The 20,165-nt window shown below is 37.5% G+C and overlaps 5 protein-coding genes across 5 annotated transcripts; 3 read left to right on the top strand and 2 right to left on the bottom strand.

Moving 5' to 3' along the window:
* Positions 1–239: 239 nt before the first annotated feature.
* LOC149000550 (S-adenosyl-methionine 4-1-methyl-2-pyrrolidinyl-3-oxobutanic acid methyltransferase-like) lies at positions 240–1,633 on the bottom strand. Its single transcript, XM_089140917.1, has 4 exons — positions 1,559–1,633; positions 1,042–1,449; positions 691–942; positions 240–602 (listed from the first exon to the last, which is right to left on the bottom strand). The coding sequence occupies exons 1-4, from the start codon at positions 1,631–1,633 to the stop codon at positions 240–242; spliced, it is 1,098 nt and encodes a 365-aa protein (XP_088997043.1).
* A 1,363-nt stretch (positions 1,634–2,996) lies between these two features.
* LOC149000549 (putative RNA helicase SDE3) lies at positions 2,997–7,464 on the bottom strand. The gene is made up of 4 exons (XM_089140876.1): positions 6,142–7,464; positions 5,291–5,512; positions 3,577–4,500; positions 2,997–3,473 (listed from the first exon to the last, which is right to left on the bottom strand). Exons 1-3 carry the CDS (start codon positions 7,171–7,173, stop codon positions 3,604–3,606), a joined length of 2,151 nt encoding a protein of 716 aa, XP_088997002.1. The 5' UTR covers positions 7,174–7,464; the 3' UTR covers positions 2,997–3,473; positions 3,577–3,603.
* Positions 7,465–9,651: 2,187 nt separating this feature from the next.
* LOC149000548 (uncharacterized) lies at positions 9,652–9,993 on the top strand. The gene has a single exon (XM_089139184.1). It carries the CDS (start codon positions 9,652–9,654, stop codon positions 9,991–9,993), a length of 342 nt encoding a protein of 113 aa, XP_088995310.1.
* Positions 9,994–11,177: 1,184 nt separating this feature from the next.
* Positions 11,178–12,886, top strand: LOC149000547 (demethylepipodophyllotoxin synthase-like). The gene is made up of 2 exons (XM_089140877.1): positions 11,178–12,149; positions 12,263–12,886. Exons 1-2 carry the CDS (start codon positions 11,178–11,180, stop codon positions 12,884–12,886), a joined length of 1,596 nt encoding a protein of 531 aa, XP_088997003.1.
* Positions 12,887–18,508: 5,622 nt separating this feature from the next.
* On the top strand, positions 18,509–19,924 carry LOC149000546 (F-box/FBD/LRR-repeat protein At1g13570-like). Its single transcript, XM_089139183.1, has 3 exons — positions 18,509–19,309; positions 19,392–19,550; positions 19,628–19,924. The coding sequence occupies exons 1-3, from the start codon at positions 18,509–18,511 to the stop codon at positions 19,922–19,924; spliced, it is 1,257 nt and encodes a 418-aa protein (XP_088995309.1).
* The last annotated feature ends 241 nt before the right edge of the window (positions 19,925–20,165 follow it).

The raw sequence follows: 20,165 nt of genomic DNA, 5'->3' as shown, positions 1-20,165 counted from the left end.
CTGAAAGGAAAAATGCAAATATAGATTAAATTGCCATCAATCTACCTAAGTTCACAAATCTTACGTTAAAAATGTGGTTCTAGCTTGGACCATTAACATTTTATTTTTAGCTACATAAGAGAGTTAAATACTTGGTGACACAATTATAGCATGACACATGCTTATTTACTTCTAATAGAAATTATTCTTTTAAACATTCCAATCCCTTTCAAAGTTTCAAAGTTTCAAAGCTTTAAGCTTCATTTCCTTTTTAAGGAAAAGAGAAAATTAACAAATTTTCCTTCATCTCTTGAGAGGTAGTCACTAACTTTCTCCATGTACTTGTTGAACAAACTATCAATTATAGCGTCTCCAAAGTGACAAGCGATCAAGGGTTCAACCACTGCTCTAATACACTTGGCCACTTTCTGGCCACTTATAAGTCTATCAAACATGAAGCCCTTGTTATCATCATCATCACTCCCATCCCAATTGACATTGAAGATCTCTAGTTGATCAATATCAAACGATCCTTCTGTGCGAATTGCATACTCTAACTCTTTACGAGAAGGCATATACATAGGCAGATTGAACGTATCCACTTTAGCTTCTTCAATGATACCCTGAAACAAATTTTAGAGAGGTACATATTTAATCAGATGAAGTTAGGGTTTGATATAAATGCATGATAGTAATACTAAGCATACATACCTCTGCGACCAAGTCATTAAGCGACTTAGACAAGAGCTCCCAAAAGTATGCCTCTTTGTCGAAGGGATCTTCACTTCTCCTTCCTAACATTGTTATAACCATCCGCCCTCCTAGTGCTAGCTCCTTAGAGCGCAAGTTAAGGAATAAGGAGAAATCCTTTAGAAATTGCTCTAAGTACGCTCTGAGCACACTAGAAGGTGATGTCCTTGTCAAGTAAATACTCCCCTTGTTACTTTCAACCATTGTTGGAACCTACAATGTGTAAACCAACCCTTGTATGATTGTGCATGATAGTAAGGATATTATCAAGTATGTAATAGAGGTGCAAAAACTAATTATTAATTTAGGAACCTGAGAGAGCCAATGAAGGCTGGAAGAGGAATGGAGGAAGTCTATTGTGTTGCTTGGAAACAACCTATCATAGAAAGAACCAGGTAGTCCAGTGATGGAACATGGCCCAAACTTATTACCCTTCTTCTTCTCTAGTTGCTCGTAGAAGGCTGGCAACAAGGTCTTGAAAATATTGTTGAAGTCGTTACTTGGAAGATCATTGAGGAACACTTGGAATTCAGGCATATTAAGCTTCAATCGATTGCATGTTTCATCAATTGCATCAATTATCTCTGAGATCACCAGTAAAGTGTTGGGTCCCGAAGAACATCCCAAATCTGCAACCCTTAAACACTGAGGTAAGTTAGTGACATACAGGTCTGAAATGCTCCCAATCACCACTCGCTTTGCCTTGGTTATCACCAGCTCCTGAAAAACCAGAGTTCAATCATAAACTCCTTAGTGGAAATGAATATAAATAGAAGGAATTAGAAAGAGAGATAATAATGATTAAAAGAGCGAGTAGCTAAGTACATACTTGAAATTTGGAGTTACTAGCGTAGCTAGTTTCTCCATTCCCACAGTTCATGTGAAAATTTTTTTGGACCTCCATGAGTTCCTAAGTTGAACTAGTATTTCGATCTTTTTTAAGTCTGAGAATGATCGATCTCTGCAAGCTAGGTTTGTAGCTCTTTAGTTAATGAGTCTGGAGATTTCAAATATTTATAGATTTCAAATTTATGAAGTCATAATTTATAAAATTAATTATTTCGTTAACTAAATATGTGGAATGAAATCTATGGATTTATCAATGATTTTTGTGATAGCACAAATGTGATTCATGTTTTTAGTATAAAAATATGAATCTCTAGATTTCATGAATCTAAAATTTTTTACAACCAAACGGGTATAAATCTTGCATTCATGACCGGCCAGGTCCATGCTACACCATCACGTCCACCCCCGTTAGGTAGATATAAGACATACATGGTTAGGTGGATATAAGACACATGAATTTGGTGGAAAAATTGGAATTGCCACACCTTTTAAAAATTTAAAACAGTATATAAAATAGGAGTCCCAAGAACATGAATTATATCTTATTAATGAAATCTTCGGTTTCAACTTTATCTGATTTGGTTTATTTGAAATTTTTTCTTTTATTTTACTGTCATATTTCATGTTTCCAATTTTTTATTTTTTGGTAGGAGTAGAACATGCTAGCGGTTTACACAATAAGAAAATAATATAAATTTTCCATTTTCATTTATTTGGTTTAGTTCCACCGGCCAATTTTATAAAAACTCAAGCCAATAAAATCAAACTTTAGTCTATACTGATTTGCTCACAGAGATCGGAATTGGCTTTTTAGCATAGAATTAGCCGGGTTGGCAAGTGGTACTCTTTTCCGTAGTTCTAGTTGTTAACTCTTTTTTATTAAGGGTCTATTTGATTACATAACTTGATTTATTTTTGATAGCCCATTAACCGGGGCCCTGATTTTCTTTAATTATCCTGATTTGTGTGCTTAGAGTTGGGAAAAAACTAGATCAAGACTCAAGACCCATAACGACTCAAATCTCATGTCATGATCTTCAAAAAAATAAAATTCAATCCTCTTCTTCAAATTATTATAAAACTCATTATGACTATTCCAGGTTGAGCAAATTATTTTTTGTGGTTTCGATTCCTAAAGGCACGAATGTAGTAGCAGATTCTGTAAGAGGGCTATATCGTTGGTAAGCAAGACTGACACGATATATCATAGTTCAGTTCAATCCATGGCTTCTTGATCTTTGTAATAAAAAGACTTCATTGTTCTGCGGTTATCAATTCCGCAAGCAGTGAAAGACAAATGTTGTTGTAATTTTGTTCAGTGTTGATATGCGTTATTCCCGGCCCGGAGCGGGCCATTAGATTAGAAAATTTGGGAATTTTCAGATGGACAGAAGAAATGTGCTTGAACAGAAAAAAATTTCAAATTTCTTTACTTTTTGCTTTTTAGAGGTGGACTAAAACCACCCCCAATTTATTCCTGAACCAGACTGTCTCCACCCTGCAATGGTGCTGCAGCCCGAGAAGTGCCCAAACCTGAATCCCTTCTACATCTTCCTCCACTTTCTTCCCCTTGCTTTGTTCTGCTTGCTTTAATGGTTTTGGATAATTTTCATCTTCCAAATAAAGAATTCCCTCTTTATCCATCACTTCCTTTGAATCAGGCTAAACAGTCTTAGGTTCCAGTAGAAATTGTTACAGAACATCATACATAGTTATAATAACATCAGACTTGCAGTGCATAAAGATATCCTGATTTTGTAACTTCATGCAAAGAACTGTTACAATGCATCAGAAGATTTCCAAAAGGGGCTCGACCAGACTTCTGCACAAACCACGAGCCATACTGCACCACCCAAAAACTCTGCCACCACCATTCGATTGGTTCACTTCTGGACCTGCAATCCAACGTTCCAAATAAGAATATGAAGACCTTGCAAGTGTTAGATGAAGAAGGGGGAGTTGGGGGACTGAGGGATTTGATGTGAACCATCCTCATACCCTGTGCAAGGTACTGAATCTTTGTGCCTAAAGATGTGTGACATACAATGAATCTCCACTACAATATGGTTCACTCTCCATGAGCCTTTGAAAATATGATTTCCCCAATCCATGCTTCCTACCAATATCAGAACGCACCCATGCAGGAGAGTTCCCATAAGCACCAGTGACCACAACATTTGTATTCTCATCAACCAGATTGGTGAGAACCACCAATGCCTCTGGTTCCATAGCTGAAGATGCATCCACCAGAAAAACATGACTAAAATGGCCTGCACACAAGCCTTTACTATGAAGACGGAAGCTGCTCATAAATGTTGAGGAGACAACCTTATAATTCTGGAGAACCTCAAGAGGTGGACAAGTAAAACATTCCCCTTCATACTTGCATAAAGAAATGATGTCATCAGGCACATCCAAATACTCTCTGAAGGCAGCATTTCCTCTGAAAATATCCACTTTTGGAATCTTACCATTCAGGCTTTCCACCAGCATATCACATGTTTTATTTGTAGGTGCAGTTACAAGGATCCGACAACCTGGACTGTTCTTGTAAATCTGTAGAATAGCTTCCTGTACAACAGATCCAGTTCTTTCTCGGTTGTTTGATTCAACTAGATAAGCAGGTAAGCCCCCAAGCTTTAATATCTGTTCTACTGCAGAGATCTGTTTCTGATCAAGCTTTTGATGTAAAGGGATGAAAGATGGGTTGAATATGCGGGTTCTAGAAAATTGAGCAGGGAAAAGGAAGTTTTGTAGCAAAAGGTTCGTTGTAGCAGCAATTGCTTGGTGAGACCGCTTTAAGCATACTCTGTTGAATGAGAAGCTTATATCATATTCAAATTCTGGTGAATGCCAACAATGAAAATCATCATCAAATTCAGCTAAAACCCGATTTCGCTTGACCACTCGATGGAGAATCCCCTGCAATGAAAATTAGCGGAAACTATTACAGGGGAGCAGACGAGAAAATAATACGACCGTTTTCAGGTTCCTGTCAACAAAAAGAAATGGAAAGATCTAACACAGGTGTAACAAGTGTTCATATTTCTATAGAGGACTACAATGCCCAGAGTTTTACCAGCTTATATCTATTTTCTGGAGGGAGGGGAGGATAACCAACTGAAATCTGCTACCTCAAGAACTTCACTTCTTCCAATACTTGAATTTCTTTTGCACATACTAAATAATACTATGTTTAGCAGTACCACTACTTCCTAGCTACAAAGCTAGCAGCCATAACGCCTAGAGGATATGGATGGGAGGATGATTGTAATCATGTCAGTTTCAACAAAAGTCTAAGCAGAACAATTTCCTTGAAAATTTGAAAGCAGAAGATTGAATATCCTGAGGTGCATAATTGATCAGCTAGTTGATATCACAGAATAAAACACCCTGCTTTCTGTGGGAGAATGTCCATCAATTGCTATCTGAATGAACAAATCTGGTTGCGTATGATTAAAAAAAACTGAAACTTCTGAAATCGATATCACACAAAAAGAACAGTTATGGCAGCTAGAAATAAGATGGCTCCAACTCCAGAAATCCAAACCACTGAGAAAATAAAACCATGGATTCAAGGTGTAATAAAGTGTGATTGATTTGAAAGGCAAAAAAGTAACATATCTTAACAGTTCCAGACATGCATAATTTCTTTGATATCCACACTTCTTATAGTTGTTTTGATAGATGATAAGGCAAGTTCAGAACTAACCTTAAAGGGTTCCACTTCCTTCCCAGCTGGGCTTAGGAAAACAAAGTCCCTAGATAGAAGAAATGGTCGCCGCTCAGGAATCAAATTGATCTCGAAGACTACAAAAAGCTTTTCATCAAATTCATCACTGTCGTCCAAAGATTTATTCTTGCTTGGTTTTTTATAGATTGAGGCTTTCTCCAACTTCAGCGTTACACTCTTTAAACAGAAATTGTTCCATTTCTAAACCAGCCAAAAGCATATATTAGCCATAAAAATGATAAAGCAAAACTAAAAATTTGAAGTTAAAAAGCCAGATTTACATTTCAACTTCTTGGAGAGTCTGCATCGTTGCAGGTCCGTATCTATTGAGTATTAAAACTGCAGCCCAAGTTGAGCAAAGAACATGCTCAAAATCACAGAGTACCATACTATTCTACAGTTTTAGAATGTTTTCCACTTTGTAGCACACAAAATCTTTAAACTCTGACCTTATTTCCTCAATTATTCTACACACAAATTTACCAGAAAGATGGGTGCAAGGTCCTTCATCTCAGGGTCTAATGTGTTACCACCTCATAACATGTGGTAAGCCATCTACTACTAAGAAGAGCTAAAAGAACTGATAAAATCAAGGTGTGAGTTTTCCTTCAAGTATGCTAACTTTTTGTAGAGGGGGTCACCCTAAATGAGGTTGGCTGGTTTTCATCTCCTGCGCCTTGATAAAAATTCTCTCAATCAGGCATGACATCATGCGAAGAATAGAGATCTAACGTTTTCTCATCTCATTGAATCCAAAGATATCTAATAATGATAAATGAAACAATTAAATAGGAGAAGTGCAAATTCTGAAGTGATTTGTTTCTCTGTACCTCACAATAGAAGTCCTCAGCAGAAAGTAATGTCGCAAAGTAGTCTTTGTAAGTGCGTGGTGAGAGGGGTTTCTTCAGAACATCAGGTACAATATCCCTCTCGATCAAAATTTTGATATCTTCAGGGAACTCATATATAAGAGAAGCACCTTCCTGTAAGTATGTGTTGCTTTTGGGGAGATCAGATGAATCAGAAAGAATGGGACTTAGCACAAAACTAAATTTCTTTTCCCTTGGTAGATTCAATGTAGTTTCTTTGGACGATGATGGAGAAGAAACCAACAGAGTGGAAGATGGACTATTTCTAGTGGAGGTCACGCAATCTTTAACAGCCACTGAGACAGGAGAGAGAGTAGATGAGTGAGAAGGTGATGCCTTCACGGAAGCTGAAGTAGCCTTGGTTGCAGAGGAAGAACCCAATACAGTGAAAGATGGACGATACCCAGTGGAGGTCACGCATTTAGAATCCTTAACAGCCACCGAAATAGGAGAGAGAGTAGATGAGTGAGAAGGTGGTGCCTTCACGGAAGCTGGAGTAGTCTTGGTTGCAGAGGAAGATTGAGCGAGCCCGGAAGACCTGCTTCTACCTTCGCTACTCTTTGCCGGTGAGCATTTGATGGTTTCATCAACTGACGAATCAACTAATTTTATCCGATTAACAGCTGGAGGAGAAGGCTGTGGCGGCAACCATGTCAGTTTCTCAGTCTGACTATAAGATGGTTTGTCCAATGGAAACTTATTCACCGACCCATCAGAATTTGGGTTAGCTGAACCAGAACTAGAAGAATAAAAGCTTGTTCTTCCCGGAGGAGTACTGCACGAAGCAGCCGAGGAAGGAGGAGGAGGAGGAGGAGGAGTTTCAATATCATGGTGACTAGTATCCGAAGAGATAGGTCGGTTGTCACCATCGTCTCCTTCACCACCTCTCAGGAAACCACGACAACTTCCTCTGATGCAGCGCAAAAACTGAAGAAACCACAACATCTTCCTTTTTTCCCAGAGAAAACGTAATACCCCAAGAAACGATGCCATTTTCCTTTGTTCCAAGCTAATCAATCAACTATTGAAACAAATTCGTTGAGAGAAGAAAGAGAAGTAATCCTACGAAGAAAAACAAGTCTCAAGAATGATTGAGGGTTCCACTTCCACAGTCCATTGATGGGGTTCCCGAGAGCGAGACTCCACAGTCATGGATTGGTTTCAGAGCTTCCCTGCTTTTCCTTCTCTGGAAAGAACCCAGGGGAAGAAGTCTTCCTTCAAGTATGAGTCATTGAGTCTGCAACACATTGATGGTCGGTCTTCAGCAAAGTATGCAGTGGAGAGCTTTCCCTGCCTTGGAAGGGACGGATTCCATCACATGTATGGGGTTGGCAAAGTTGATTTTACAGCTACTTTAGCATATATCAACTTTACTGTCACTTTATAGCTACTTTAGCATATACAAACTGCAATATGCATGTATGCTGTAAACTGTTTTACTCTCTTTCCAAAAAAAAAAAAAAAAACTGTTTTACTTAGTTTTTATAGAAGAGGTTATTTTTTACTATATAAAAAAAAATAAAAATAAAAATAAAAATTGATTTTATAGAGAATCAAGCATCTCGACCGAAATCCTCACACAATTCCAATGGCTTAAAATCACGCTGAGTTATTACGCAAAATCCTAATAAAGTAATCAAGCTAGGAAACAAGAGCTCAACTTTAGGGGTTCAAATCCTCTGCGCGCATACAGAGGAGGAGCGGCCATCTAGCGGCCGCTTCGGATGTGTGCCACGTGTCAGAAACCAAAGCACAGCTGCACAAAAATGTTTCACTTATTTTCAAGTAAACCGCTTACCAAAAAAAAATGGTTGGATGAATGAACCGATATTATTAAACCAAATTGGATTAATCATTAAAAAAAAAAACCTAAAATTACCTCTACATCATCTTCTTTGTCCAACTCCGCGAAACGCATCAACAACCTTACTCTCTGTCTCTCTCAACATGGATTTTTTCCCATGTTTTCATTTATTTCTTTCTTTCTCAACATGGATTTTCATCCATGTTTTCCTCTCTCTTCTTTTGATGATAAGGTCTGTTGAAATATTTTCTCATTGTTCTAATCAATGGATGAATGAATCGAAGATCCCGCACTGGTTGAAGATTTCAGCAAATGATTACAACCGAGACGGCGTGATTATGACAACACGAAGGAAAAAACCAAACTTCATGAATCGGTTAGTATTTTCCAGAACCTATCTCCTCATATGCATTTTGTTCTGCACTCTTATTGTTTATTTGATAGCTGAATGACAAATGCCTTGAATTTACATTACATTCAGTTTGATTGCATCTACACAGCCTAAATCTTAAAGTGAGGAAACTTATTGTAACACTTTTAGAAAACTAACTTTGATGCCTATGAAATGTTTGTAAGACCTATCTCTACAATGTAAAGATATTGATAATAGTATTTTGTGAAGTGTTTTTTTCCCCATTGTTGATACTGAGTCCTTAGCTCAAAATGAAAGAACACCTGGAGATAAACCAGGGTATGGTGGTTAGACTCCATCAGGATTCTTATATTATTGTTCTCCTATTAAACATAAACAGCGTGTCTGAAGGTTTTTAATGACATATTCGACAAATATATTCAATAAAAATTCAATTTTGAGGTCTTTGTGATTTTTAAACATAAAGTGGGGTGCCAGTGCAATTTGTTCTATTTTTAATGTGGAAACCCAATGCGCCTTCTAGATACAAAGCCACCTAGCCCGTTTAGGGTCAATCAAGCCAATCTAACCAAAGCCAGCCTAGCCCATCTCTTATTTTTCTTAAACACTTGTTTGTTTATTGAATATAAAATGAGGTGAAAAAAAAATAATTTTTGTTTTTCATTTCCATCAATATAATATCAACTGCTTTTTCTTTTTTTTTTCACAAAAAAACAGAACAAAGAAAATTGTTTTCAGTCTATTTTCGAGAAATACGACATTAATTAAGTAGATATATCCTGGGGATTTGATCCGATACGTATAAAAAGGGAAATCGCCGTGGAATCGACTCTAATTCATACCCATCTGACTCAAGATTCCCCGATTCCTACATTTTGAGCCGATTTCAACACAGTCTGTATCGGAATCAGCATGGCAAGCGGTTTAGAAAAACCCTCCTCTTAGTGTTATTACTTCAGCTCTCCTTCTATCCAACCCTAAAGCTCATCTACTACCAGAGAAACAAGGATGACGTCAGAATCCGGCGATAACGATCAAGAACCGCCACCAGAGACCCACATAGACTACAGCAGTTACGTTGCGAAGGTGGCAGTTATCGTCCTCGTCATACTCACCATAATCATCATCCTCGCATTCACCATTTTCAAACCCAAAAACCCAACAATTATAATCCTCTCCTCCACCGTCAACGGCGTCTCACCACGAGTTCATCTTTCCCAGCTCAAAGTTGAACTCAACGTCACTCTGAACCTCGAAATCCTCGTCCACAACCCAAACAAAGCTAGTTTCAAGCATGCCACCACTGGCGGCGCCGCCAGCCCTCGTCTACTACTACAACACTCAGGTTGCAGTGGCTGAGATCCCTCCAGGCACCATTCCTGCTGATGGGTATGAAACCATCGATTCCACACTAACCCTTCAGGCTGATCAGTTCTTGTGCAAGATTAATGAACTTGTTAACGATATTGCTGGTGGAGAAATTGAGTTGGAGACAAAAGCAACTGTTCCTGGACAAGTGGAGGTGTTGTGGATCTTTCACAAACATGTCGTTAGTGTTTCCCATTGCCGGATTGTGATTGCCATTTCCGATCTCAAAATCCGGCGACAAGAGTGCGATTATAGGATCAAATTTTAGTTATAGTAACTTTCTTATCCTATCTAATTATATTTTTTCTTGGGAAGATTGATTTTGTTTTTCGGGAGAGAAAGAAATTCCAAGTTTAGTTTTTCATTTTTGGTAATTAAAATTTCTCAAATTTTGTTGCAACTTGCAAATTTGCAATGTATTAATGGTAGCCGTTTGCATTTTACATCGAATAAAAAAATTTTCATTTATGATCAAGAATTTGCGTAAATATTTAAATGGTATGTTTTGGCGAGACTTCAAGTATATATCAAAGTAAAATTTTAGATAGTAGTAGGCTTCTATTAAAAAATACACTCATAAAAAGACGAGATTTATGTGATTCTTCCTAATTAAAGGCTACATCCATGGTCGAAGAATAGAAATGATGTTTCATGGTGAAAAAAAGAACAAAGTACTAGTGCTGGATTGCTCGTGTTAGAATTAGAGTGATCAATCATACAATGTCGAATAGAAAACAAGGAAGAAGGAGACACTGATTTTACTCTGGTTCACTTCTATGTAAGGCTATGTTCAACATTAGGTTTTTCACTATATTCTTCTTGAATAACAACTCCACACAATGTTTTCTCTATATATAGGTTTGATAGGTTTATATTGAAGATTACCTTGCATCATATGAAGCAAAAACAAGATTTTTTCTTTATTTTTGTGATACTTTTCCCCCACCCTTTCTTTTAGATAATTTAGGTTATAAATTTACTGGTGGTTTTAAATTTAAATAAATTTATTTTTTAATGAAAAATGTAAGAATTTAAAAAATTTAAAATTTCAGTTTAAGCTTGCACTTAATAAATTAAATCAATATATGCTCATCATATGTTATATTTGGTCTCTTTTGATTCCATTGAAATTGTTTGATGGGGTCAATGGATCACTCTTTCTGCAACTTTTCATTATCTTTGATGTGAAATGACAAAGAGAATTTTACTAGAATTGAGAAAAACTGAAAAAAGGAATAAGGGTGTTTGGCTAGTTTTTTTTGGCTTTTCTTCAAGATAGAGATCTTCTTCTTTATCTGTACACATCTTTTCTACACCTGCACTGTAAATTATAAGGAATAGGACAAATCATTGCCTCTACATTTGATTGTTATCTCCCTCGGATAAGAAACACGATTTTTAAGGAAAAATATTATAAGAGAAATTGCTAAGAGACAGCTTGCAGAAGCTGCCATGAGTTCTCTAATTCAATTTCTGGTTCTGGGTTCCATTCTTCCCTTGCTTCTCTCTCTTTATTATCTCTTACTTTGGAAGCCCCAGAACACCAAGAGTTCTAAAGCTGGTAATAGAAGGGTTGCACCTGAAGCTGCCGGAGCATGGCCAATTATTGGTCACCTTCATCTTCTTGGTGGTGGTTCTCTCCCTCACATAACCTTGGGAGCCATGGCAGACAATTACGGGCCAACATTCACAGTTCGATTAGGCGTTCATCGTGTATTGGTGGTGAGCAGTTCAGAGGTAGCAAAGGAGTGTTTCACCACGCAGGATAAAGCTCTTTCCAATCGACCCAAAACCATTGCTGTAAAGCTTATGGGCTATAATTATGCCTTGTTTGGATTCAACAATCATGGATCATATTGGCGTGAAATCCGTAAGATAGTTGTGCTGCATCTTCTTTCCAATCGTCGTTTAGAGATTATGAAACATGCTCTATCTTCAGAAATTGAAAACTCCATAAACAAATTATATCAATTATGCTCAAACAAGGAAACCTCAATTGCTTTGATGGATATGAAGAGATGGTTTGGGGATTTGACGCTTAATATTATTGTCAGAACAGTGGCTGGGAAGAGATATTCTGGTGTTGATGCTTCATATGATGTGGAGGAAAAGATGAAGTGTCAAGTAGCCCTGAGATCGATGTCTCGTTTGATGGGTTTATCTGTGATTTCAGATGCTATTCCCTTTCTTGAGGGGTTGGATTTGCAGGGTTACGAAAGAGAAATGAAGAGGATGGCCAAGAATGTAGACTCCATACTTGAAGGATGGCTTCAGGAGCATGGACGAAAGAGATTGTCTTCTGCAAGTTACAAAGATGAGGCCAAGGGAGGTGAACAAGACTTCATGGATGTTATGATTTCTATAATGGAACACTCAAAGCTGGATGATTTTGATGAGGATACGATCATCAAGGCTACTTGTTTGGTAATAAGCACTATTCTTAATTTTCCTTTTCTAATCAAACCAGAAATCTAGAAATTTGATGAGTTTTTTCTTTTGGTTTGTCTCATTTTATGCATGAATATATATATTTGCAGAGTATGATTTTAGGTGGAAGTGACAGTATAGCTGTTACACTTATATGGGTGCTTTCTCTGTTACTCAACAATCAACAAGCCATGAAGAGAGCACAGGAAGAGCTGGACATGCAAGTAGGAAGGGAAAGACAAGTAAATGATTCAGATATCAGCAAATTGAAATATCTTCAAGCCATAATCAAGGAAACACTACGCCTATACCCAGCAGGTCCATTGATATCAAGAGAGGCCATGGAAGAGTGCACCATTGATGGTTATCATGTACCAGTAGGCACCAGAATACTAACAAATCTGTGGAAGATTCATAGAGATCCAAGTGTATGGTCAGAACCTGATGCGTTTCAGCCAGAGAGATTTCTCACCAACCATGTAGATGTGGAATTTTTTGGTCAGAACTTCGAATTCATCCCTTTTGCCTCTGGCAGGAGAATGTGTCCAGGGGTTTCTTTTTCTCTTCATGTTCTGCAATTGACTCTAGCATATTTGCTTCATGGGTTTGAGTTTGCAACCCCTTCAGGTGCACCTGTGGATATGGCTGAAACCCCAGGGCTGACCAATATCAAGGCTACAGCACTTGAAGTTCTCCTCAGCCCACGGCTTCCTTCTAAGCTTTATGAATGTTAAAGAATCATGAGAACTCTAAGATCTTTACCTTCAAATATTTTTCTGTATAAGTTTTCTTTTCAGGCATACTCAGCTAAAACAGAGCACCCCTATGTGTTAAATGAATGAACTCATGATCTCAATATGAGATCATAGTGTTATATTTATAGAATATGAAAACATTACAATATGAGAAATAATGCATATGTGCTATTCTCTAACACCCTCCCGCAAAGTCAAGGGTCGCTCAAGGACCTTGAGTTTGGACCGAAGAAGACAAAAACGAGCAGAAGAGAGAGCTTTTGTAAGAACATCCGCTAATTGGTCAGTGGTAGAGACATAGCGAACACAAAGATCATGCTTAGCAACCTTATCACGAACAAAGTGAAAATCAACCTCAATATGCTTCGCTGTCAAATATGTGGATTCGTTGTCAAATATGTGGCACCAATATTATCACACCATAAGACTGGAGGAGAAGCTTGGGAGATCCCCAATTCCCTTAGAAGAGATTGAACCCATGTAAGTTCGGTAGTAGCTAGGGCTAAAGCACGATATTCACTCTCGGTGCTAGAACGAGCAATGGAGACTGGTTCTTGGATTGCCAAGAAATAAGATTGGGACCCGTAAATAAGATAACCACTCTGCGATTTTCGATCAACAACGCAACCTGCCCAATCAGGCATCGGTAGGCGTCTAAAGATGTAGAAGAAGACGGCGTGATATGAAGACCAAATAATAGAGTACCCTTCAAGTAACGCAGCAATCTTTTAAGAGCAACCCAATGAACCTCTTGTGGAGATGCCAAAAATTGACAAAGCTTATTTACGCATATGATAAATCCGGGCGGTAAGAGTGACATATTGAAGACCACCAACTAAGCTCGATATAATGTGGGATCAACCATGGGTTTATCGGTTGCATCGAAACCGAAGAGAGGAGGACATCGGGTGGAAATAGGCTTTACATCCAATAAGTCTGCTCGATCTAGAAGAGTAGTAATATATTTTTGTTGTGAGAGAAGAATGCCGTTTTGAGAGGAATAAGCTCAACTCCCAAAAAATAACGAGCAGGCCTAAATCTTTGAGAGCAAACTCGGAAGATAATGTGCATAATAAAGCATCAATAGCATGTGAGGGCCCATGATGAGTATATCATCAACATAAACAAGGACATACAGTGGTGCTTTGAGGATGTGCCGTATGAACAATGAGGAATCGGTTTTAGAACCAGCAAAACCATGATGGAGAAGAAAGGTACTAAGACGTTGAAACCATGCCCGAGGCGCCCTTTGAGACCATATAGGGATTTCTTGAGTTTACAAACATAAGAAGGATTTCTAGAATCCACATATCCAGGAGGTTGTTGCATATAGACCTCCTCGGTCCGGTGTACCATTCGAAACGCATTGTTGACATCAAGTTGGCGAATAGGCCAGTTGAAAGAGACAGCCAAGGCAATAACAATGCGAATGGTAGTGGGTTTCACCACGGGACTAAAAGTTTTGTCATAGTCCAACCCGTATTCTTGTGTATACCCCTTAGCCACTAAACGAGCCTTGTAGCGGTCTATGGTTCCATCAGCCTTATGTTTGATACGATAAAGCCACTTACATCCAATTACTCGACGGTCCAAAGGTGGAGGGGTGAGGACCCAAGTGTGATTGGTCAAAAGAGCATTAAACTCATTATCCATTGCGATACCCAAACAAGGGATTTTGACGCTTGACCATAAGAAGTTGGGTCGTTGTTAGAAGAGATATGAGTAAGGAGAGCTAGTGGAACCGGATACCTAGAAGCATAGTAGCTTTTAGGTACTTTGAGAGTAGGGTTCCATCTTTTGAACGGGTCACCATATGATGTTTAGAGATGACATTAGGATGTGAGTTGTCATCAAAGTGTTGGGAATTAAAAACATCATTAACGAAACTATCCCTGGTAAATGTTCATAGACAGTCCTTGGTTTATTTACAGCGCATGACCAAAATTAGAAAGTCCATTAACAAAATCGGGAGGATTTGTTGCAAACGTATCATGTAAAACAACAGGAGTAGACCCACAAGGAGGTTGAATGTTTGCTGCAATGATTCAGTTGAGAAGAATCGGCCAACAAGTACATCATTTAGAGAAGTAAGAGACCATTTGAAGAAACCAAAAGAGGATCACTTGAGTAAACAGCAACTTCATGACGTCCGGGTAAAGAACCCAAATCACAGATTTTCCATGAATAGCAGCCTCAAAGGTCTTTGTAGTGTCGACAACCTCAAAATTATCAGCGAGGATCTAAAAAGTCACTAGAAATTTCGGTCATGGCTCGCTGAAGGTGCATGCATACAATCCAAAAGAGGAGAAGCCTTCTTGCGTAGCCTAGAACCAGGAACAACAACGGTTGATTGTGCATAACAGAGTTGATTGTTGAAACGAACTGGTTGATTTTTCAATAGTGGGTGCGGTGATGCTCCGGTGTCTTGTAATATATGTGATGCATGACGATGATTCCCATGGAAGAAGGAAAAACGGTTGAGAAGCTGATTTGAAAAATGAATGTCTGGTAAAGAAGGAGAAGAAACATATAAAGGAGATTGTGATAGAGGAGGAGAAGAAGAAGACGGGTACAAATGGAAAAGAAGATTCATCAAAAATGACATGACGAGAAATGATAACCCGACCGGGGGATAAGGACAAGCATTTATACCCATGATGTTTAGGACTGTAGCCAATAAAAAACAGAGGGAGATGACCTAAAATTGAGTTTATGATTATGAAAAGGTCGTAGACATGGAAAACAATTGCAGCCAAACACTTTGAGAAAAGTATAATCTGGATGGCGATTAAAAAGCTTATGAAAAGGAGTGTCAGACTTTAAAGAAGTAGTAGGTAGGCGATTAATGATGAAGACAGCAGTAGAAAAAGCCTCAGACCAAAATTTTAATGGCAAACCAGAGTGAGCAAGTAAAGAAAGACCCATTTCCACAATATGACGGTGTTTACGTTCAACACGGCCATTTTGTTCAGATGTGTGAGGACATGAACTGATGAATAATACCACAAGACTGTAAAAAAGTGGTAAAACTCCTAAATTCCCCACCCCAGTCAGATTGAAAGCTTTTAAGAGTGCAAGAGAATATGAATGAACTCATGATCTCAATATGAGATCATAGTGTTATATTTATAGAATATGAAAACATTACAATATGAGAAATAATGCATATGTGCTATTCTCTAACACTATGCAACATGCCATTCAATCTAATGAATTTACGAAATATTTTATTCTCTTCATCTTGGTTCATTTTTTCTCCCATTATTATTGTTTTTCTGTCTTCAATTTCTCTTTTCCAATTCAACCAGTTTGTATAGTGAAGCATTTGAATCCAAAACAGTAGTGATATAGTCTCAATTGATTTAGTGTAGAGGAAACCTTTAGGGCCTGTTTGGTTACATGAATCTAGAGATTTCAAATCTCTGGATTCATGAATCTGAGAATTATACCCGTTTGGTTGTAAAAATCTCTAGATTCATGAAATCTACAGATTCACGTTTTTAGTGTAAAAAGGTGAATCTGTAGATTTATGGGTAAGGGGTGAAATCCAGAGATTTCAAAAAAGCTATACAATTGTACATTCACAAAAATCATGTCGATCAAATAAATTTTTAGGATGAATTCACAGATTTCATTCCACAACCAAACACTTAATTTTATAAATTATAACTCCATAGATTTGAAGTCTATAGATTTGAAATCTCTAGATATTTGAAATCTCCAGACTCATGTAACCAAACAGGCCCTTAAGAACAATCCCTGAAGGTGGTTATATAACTTATAATAGTAATGGTGTGTTTGGAGCTGGATTCTAGGAGCCCAGGAAGCCACATTGGGTTGTGTTTCCCTTCAAAGGCTATTCAATCTCCAGAACCCATCAAATTTATTACTAGGACGGGTTAATCTGGGTTTTAATGAGACACTGCTGATTCTGGATAACCTTTTGTTTTTCCAATGAACACTTATGATCTTTGTGAGCTTCATCATAATAGAAGTTGAAGAGAGGAATTGATGGAGATTTCACTTAATTGGAAGTTGGACCTGGAGCTGACGAATTGAATCCTAGTGTCTTTGGTGATTCTTCCAAATTCAAGTAACCAAAGGTTAATTTTTTCATTCATGAGTCCATAGAAATCTATAGATTCATCCTAAAAAAACATTTATGAAGTCATAGTTCAAATGTTTTAACACTTTTATAGTAGAGATGAAATCTTCATATTCACATTTTTAGTGTAAAAAGGTGAATCTCTAGATTTCATGAATCCAGAGATTCACACAACCAAATAGGTATAAATCTTCCATTTGTGAATCTAAAGATTTGAAATCTCTAGATTCATGTAACCAAATAGGCCCTAAAGCACTTTCTTGGAAGTTGGAAGAGAGCTGGCTGAATACAACCCTTTTTGTAATGGGTGATGCTTCCAATTTGTAAGAGAGCTGCTATATACAATTTCTTTTTTGCTGATGCATAAAAATTGAATTGATGCTAATTGAATATTTGCCAATTCTCCTCTACTTAGAGACACAATACGCATCTTCACAAGGTGCTGGATGGCAACCAAAAAATTTTCTCAGAGTGTTGCTTGGCTTTAAAAGAGCTTCAACACAAGCAAAAACTGAAGTTATTTCGTCCTCCATCTTTTCCCCTTCTTTCTTTTTCTTAGATTTTGTTGATTTTTATTTGTTGTAGTGGCTATGGCATGCAGCCAATGGTCGAGATCGTGCCATACGTATATACTTGCATCCAACGGTCTAAATAAAAAACTGAGGGGAGGAGTGTTAGAAAATACAATTTTTTCTTTTTAGATTTAGGATTTGCTTTACATACTGAATTGCTGAATCCTTATACCAACAAGTTACAGTTGATATATAACTCTTTTGAATTTTGAAATTTTAAACAATATTTATCCTTTCCCCGTCTAGGGTTTGTTTGATGTAAAACTCTAGATGAATTCGATTTTAAATTACTGATTCGATAGTTTGAAAAGTTTATGTGCAACTGCTACTCTAATAAAAAAGAAGATGAAAATGTCAATATGACTTCAATATATTGTTTCTTTTGTTAAATCCAAGGAGGAATCTCACATTTGTAATGATCATATTAAGTCAGCCGGATAAATCTACCAAATTAGGGTTTCACAAGATGTATTTCATCTGAATGTTTTACATGCGTTTACATACTACTAAAATCCAAAGGGTTTCTTTAGATCTCAAAGGTTCATCTTTTTGGGAAAGGAAGAAGTATTGAAACAAAGCGTGGTTTCAACTTCCAAGGCTAGAGAAAGTAAAACGTTTGCCTCGAACCCATCTATGAATGAATCTTTATTACCATTAGTTGTCTATCGTTGGAAGAATATTCAGAAGCCAATTTCGAATTTTTTTCATTCATTATTACCTAGGTCACCTTCCAAACGAACTGAAGCCTTTCAAAGGGAGCTGGGTGAGCGGCACTTTATATGACGACGTTTGTCCGGCCGCTTGCGTGCATTTCTACTGCTAGGCGTAGAAGATTTCACAGGTCATATGATGTATTATTGTTTGCTATAGTATCAGAATTCTGGTTTGAATTACTGAGTTCTTATTGATCATGGCAGGGTGAGAATGTCTCTCGGTTCAACTCAAGATAGATTGAGCAATCTTTCAGATAGTTTAATAGAAAACATCTTGAAGGGTTTACCAATTAGAGATGTGGCAAGAACAAGTGTTCTATCAACTAAGTGGAGATACAAATGGACTTCAGTTCCACATTTCCTATTCAATGATGAATGTATACCTGGTTTAGATGGTTTACCTGCTCATGATAAACTCGTTCAAATTGTCAATCTTGTTCTCCTAACTCATACACACCCAATTCTGTCTTTTAAATTTTCTAGTTCGCATTTGCAAACCTGTTCAGAGATAGACAACTGGGTTTGTTCCCTCTCATTATCATCCTTAATAGATTTTGAACTTCAGATTGCTGAAACCTCACATCGTGACCGTTTTCATAATTGTCTTCCAAATTTATTCTCCTTTAAGCACCTGAGTTCTCTAAGACTGATTAGCTGCATAATCCCGGTACCTCCTCCATCATTCAAAGGCTTTAGTTGTCTTAAAACACTGTTTCTCAAACATGTTACACTCTCTGATGCAGCATTGAAATGTCTGGTTTCTTCATGCCCTGAACTAGAAAATCTAACATTGATTCATTTTGATGGAGCCACCCATGTTGAAGTCTCCAATCCAAAACTGAAGCACTTGCACATCCACGGAAAAGACATTGATGTATGCCTCAATGACTTGAAACTTTTGGTTTATGCGAGTTTTGCAGCATGGCCTCGCAGGCAGACATGTAGTTTCAACAACATTTTCCCCTCTTTACTTGGTGTTCAAGTGCTTTACTTTCAAAACTACTTTCTTAAGGTAAATAGAATGGCTTTGATTTCCATATCTATTCAAGTAATGCAGAAATTTCTTTAATGTTTTGCTCCATGTGTCCTTGCAGTCCTTAGCTCTTAATGGTAATTTGCCAAAGAGACTTCCCTCTACTCTTTATCATTTGAAGGCCATATCTTTCAGTATAGATGGGAACCATCCGCATGAGATTTTACTTGTTCTATGTTTACTTAATGGCTCTCCTAGTTTAAGAAAACTCGAAATTCAGGTATCTTGCAGCACCCTTTTTTTTTTTTCCTTCTTATTTTTCTTTCTACTCATTAAATGACTTATTCCGTTCTCCAGTTCCTGGGTACTATTCGTTCAGATATTCATGATCTGCACGAGATAAACGATCAATGGAAAAATACGGCATTCAACACTCTTCGGGTTGTAAAATTTTTCCGATTCTGCGGGTGTAAAGTCCAGTTGCTTCTCATTAAGCTTTTACTTGCAACTTCTCAAGTGCTTGAGAGGATGAAAATCTATTTTTTCAGAATGAACTCTGACAAAGAATTGACTTTCTGGAAAAAGTTTCTTCAATTCAAAAGAGCTTCACCAAAAGTAGAAATTATGTATCATTACCCACCTGATGAAGTTTGATCCCACTAGGTTCATTTTGGTGGTCTTTTAAAGATTGATTCAAGGTGTACATAATATCTTAAAGGTTATCTCTCCTTCTGAATCATTCTATTAAATTATTCTGGATCTTTTTTCGAGGTGACAGGCTTCTTCAAGAGCTCAGATAGCAGAAACACTGCAATGTTCGATAGCCCTACTCATTGATGTAATATACTCTCCATTACATGTCTGTTTTCATCTCATCTATTATATATGCTTTGCT

The sequence above is a fragment of the Hakea prostrata genome, chromosome 11 (genome assembly GCF_041222555.1).
Source record: "Hakea prostrata isolate BN-2017 chromosome 11, UWA_Hpros_2, whole genome shotgun sequence".
NCBI lineage: Eukaryota > Viridiplantae > Streptophyta > Magnoliopsida > Proteales > Proteaceae > Hakea > Hakea prostrata.
The sequence above is the reverse complement of the archived record's forward strand: the minus strand, read 5'-3'. Positions and strand labels throughout refer to the sequence as shown.

Coding starts and splice junctions, on each gene's coding strand:
- LOC149000549 (XM_089140876.1), bottom strand. CDS start 7,173: ATGGCATCGTTTCTTGGGGTATTACGTTTTCTCTGGGAAAAAAGGAAG. Junction 5,513..6,141: donor CTGAGGACTTCTATTGTGAG/GTACAGAGAAAC, acceptor TGGCTGGTTTAG/AAATGGAACAATTTCTGTTT. Junction 4,501..5,290: donor AGGAAGTGGAACCCTTTAAG/GTTAGTTCTGAA, acceptor TTTTCATTGCAG/GGGATTCTCCATCGAGTGGT.
- LOC149000550 (XM_089140917.1), bottom strand. CDS start 1,633: ATGGAGGTCCAAAAAAATTTTCACATGAACTGTGGGAATGGAGAAACT. Junction 943..1,041: donor GCCTTCATTGGCTCTCTCAG/GTTCCTAAATTA, acceptor TACACATTGTAG/GTTCCAACAATGGTTGAAAG. Junction 603..690: donor TTAATGACTTGGTCGCAGAG/GTATGTATGCTT, acceptor AATTTGTTTCAG/GGTATCATTGAAGAAGCTAA.
- LOC149000548 (XM_089139184.1), top strand. CDS start 9,652: ATGCCACCACTGGCGGCGCCGCCAGCCCTCGTCTACTACTACAACACT.
- LOC149000547 (XM_089140877.1), top strand. CDS start 11,178: ATGAGTTCTCTAATTCAATTTCTGGTTCTGGGTTCCATTCTTCCCTTG. Junction 12,150..12,262: donor TCATCAAGGCTACTTGTTTG/GTAATAAGCACT, acceptor ATATATTTGCAG/AGTATGATTTTAGGTGGAAG.
- LOC149000546 (XM_089139183.1), top strand. CDS start 18,509: ATGTCTCTCGGTTCAACTCAAGATAGATTGAGCAATCTTTCAGATAGT. Junction 19,310..19,391: donor TTCAAAACTACTTTCTTAAG/GTAAATAGAATG, acceptor GTGTCCTTGCAG/TCCTTAGCTCTTAATGGTAA. Junction 19,551..19,627: donor TAAGAAAACTCGAAATTCAG/GTATCTTGCAGC, acceptor TCCGTTCTCCAG/TTCCTGGGTACTATTCGTTC.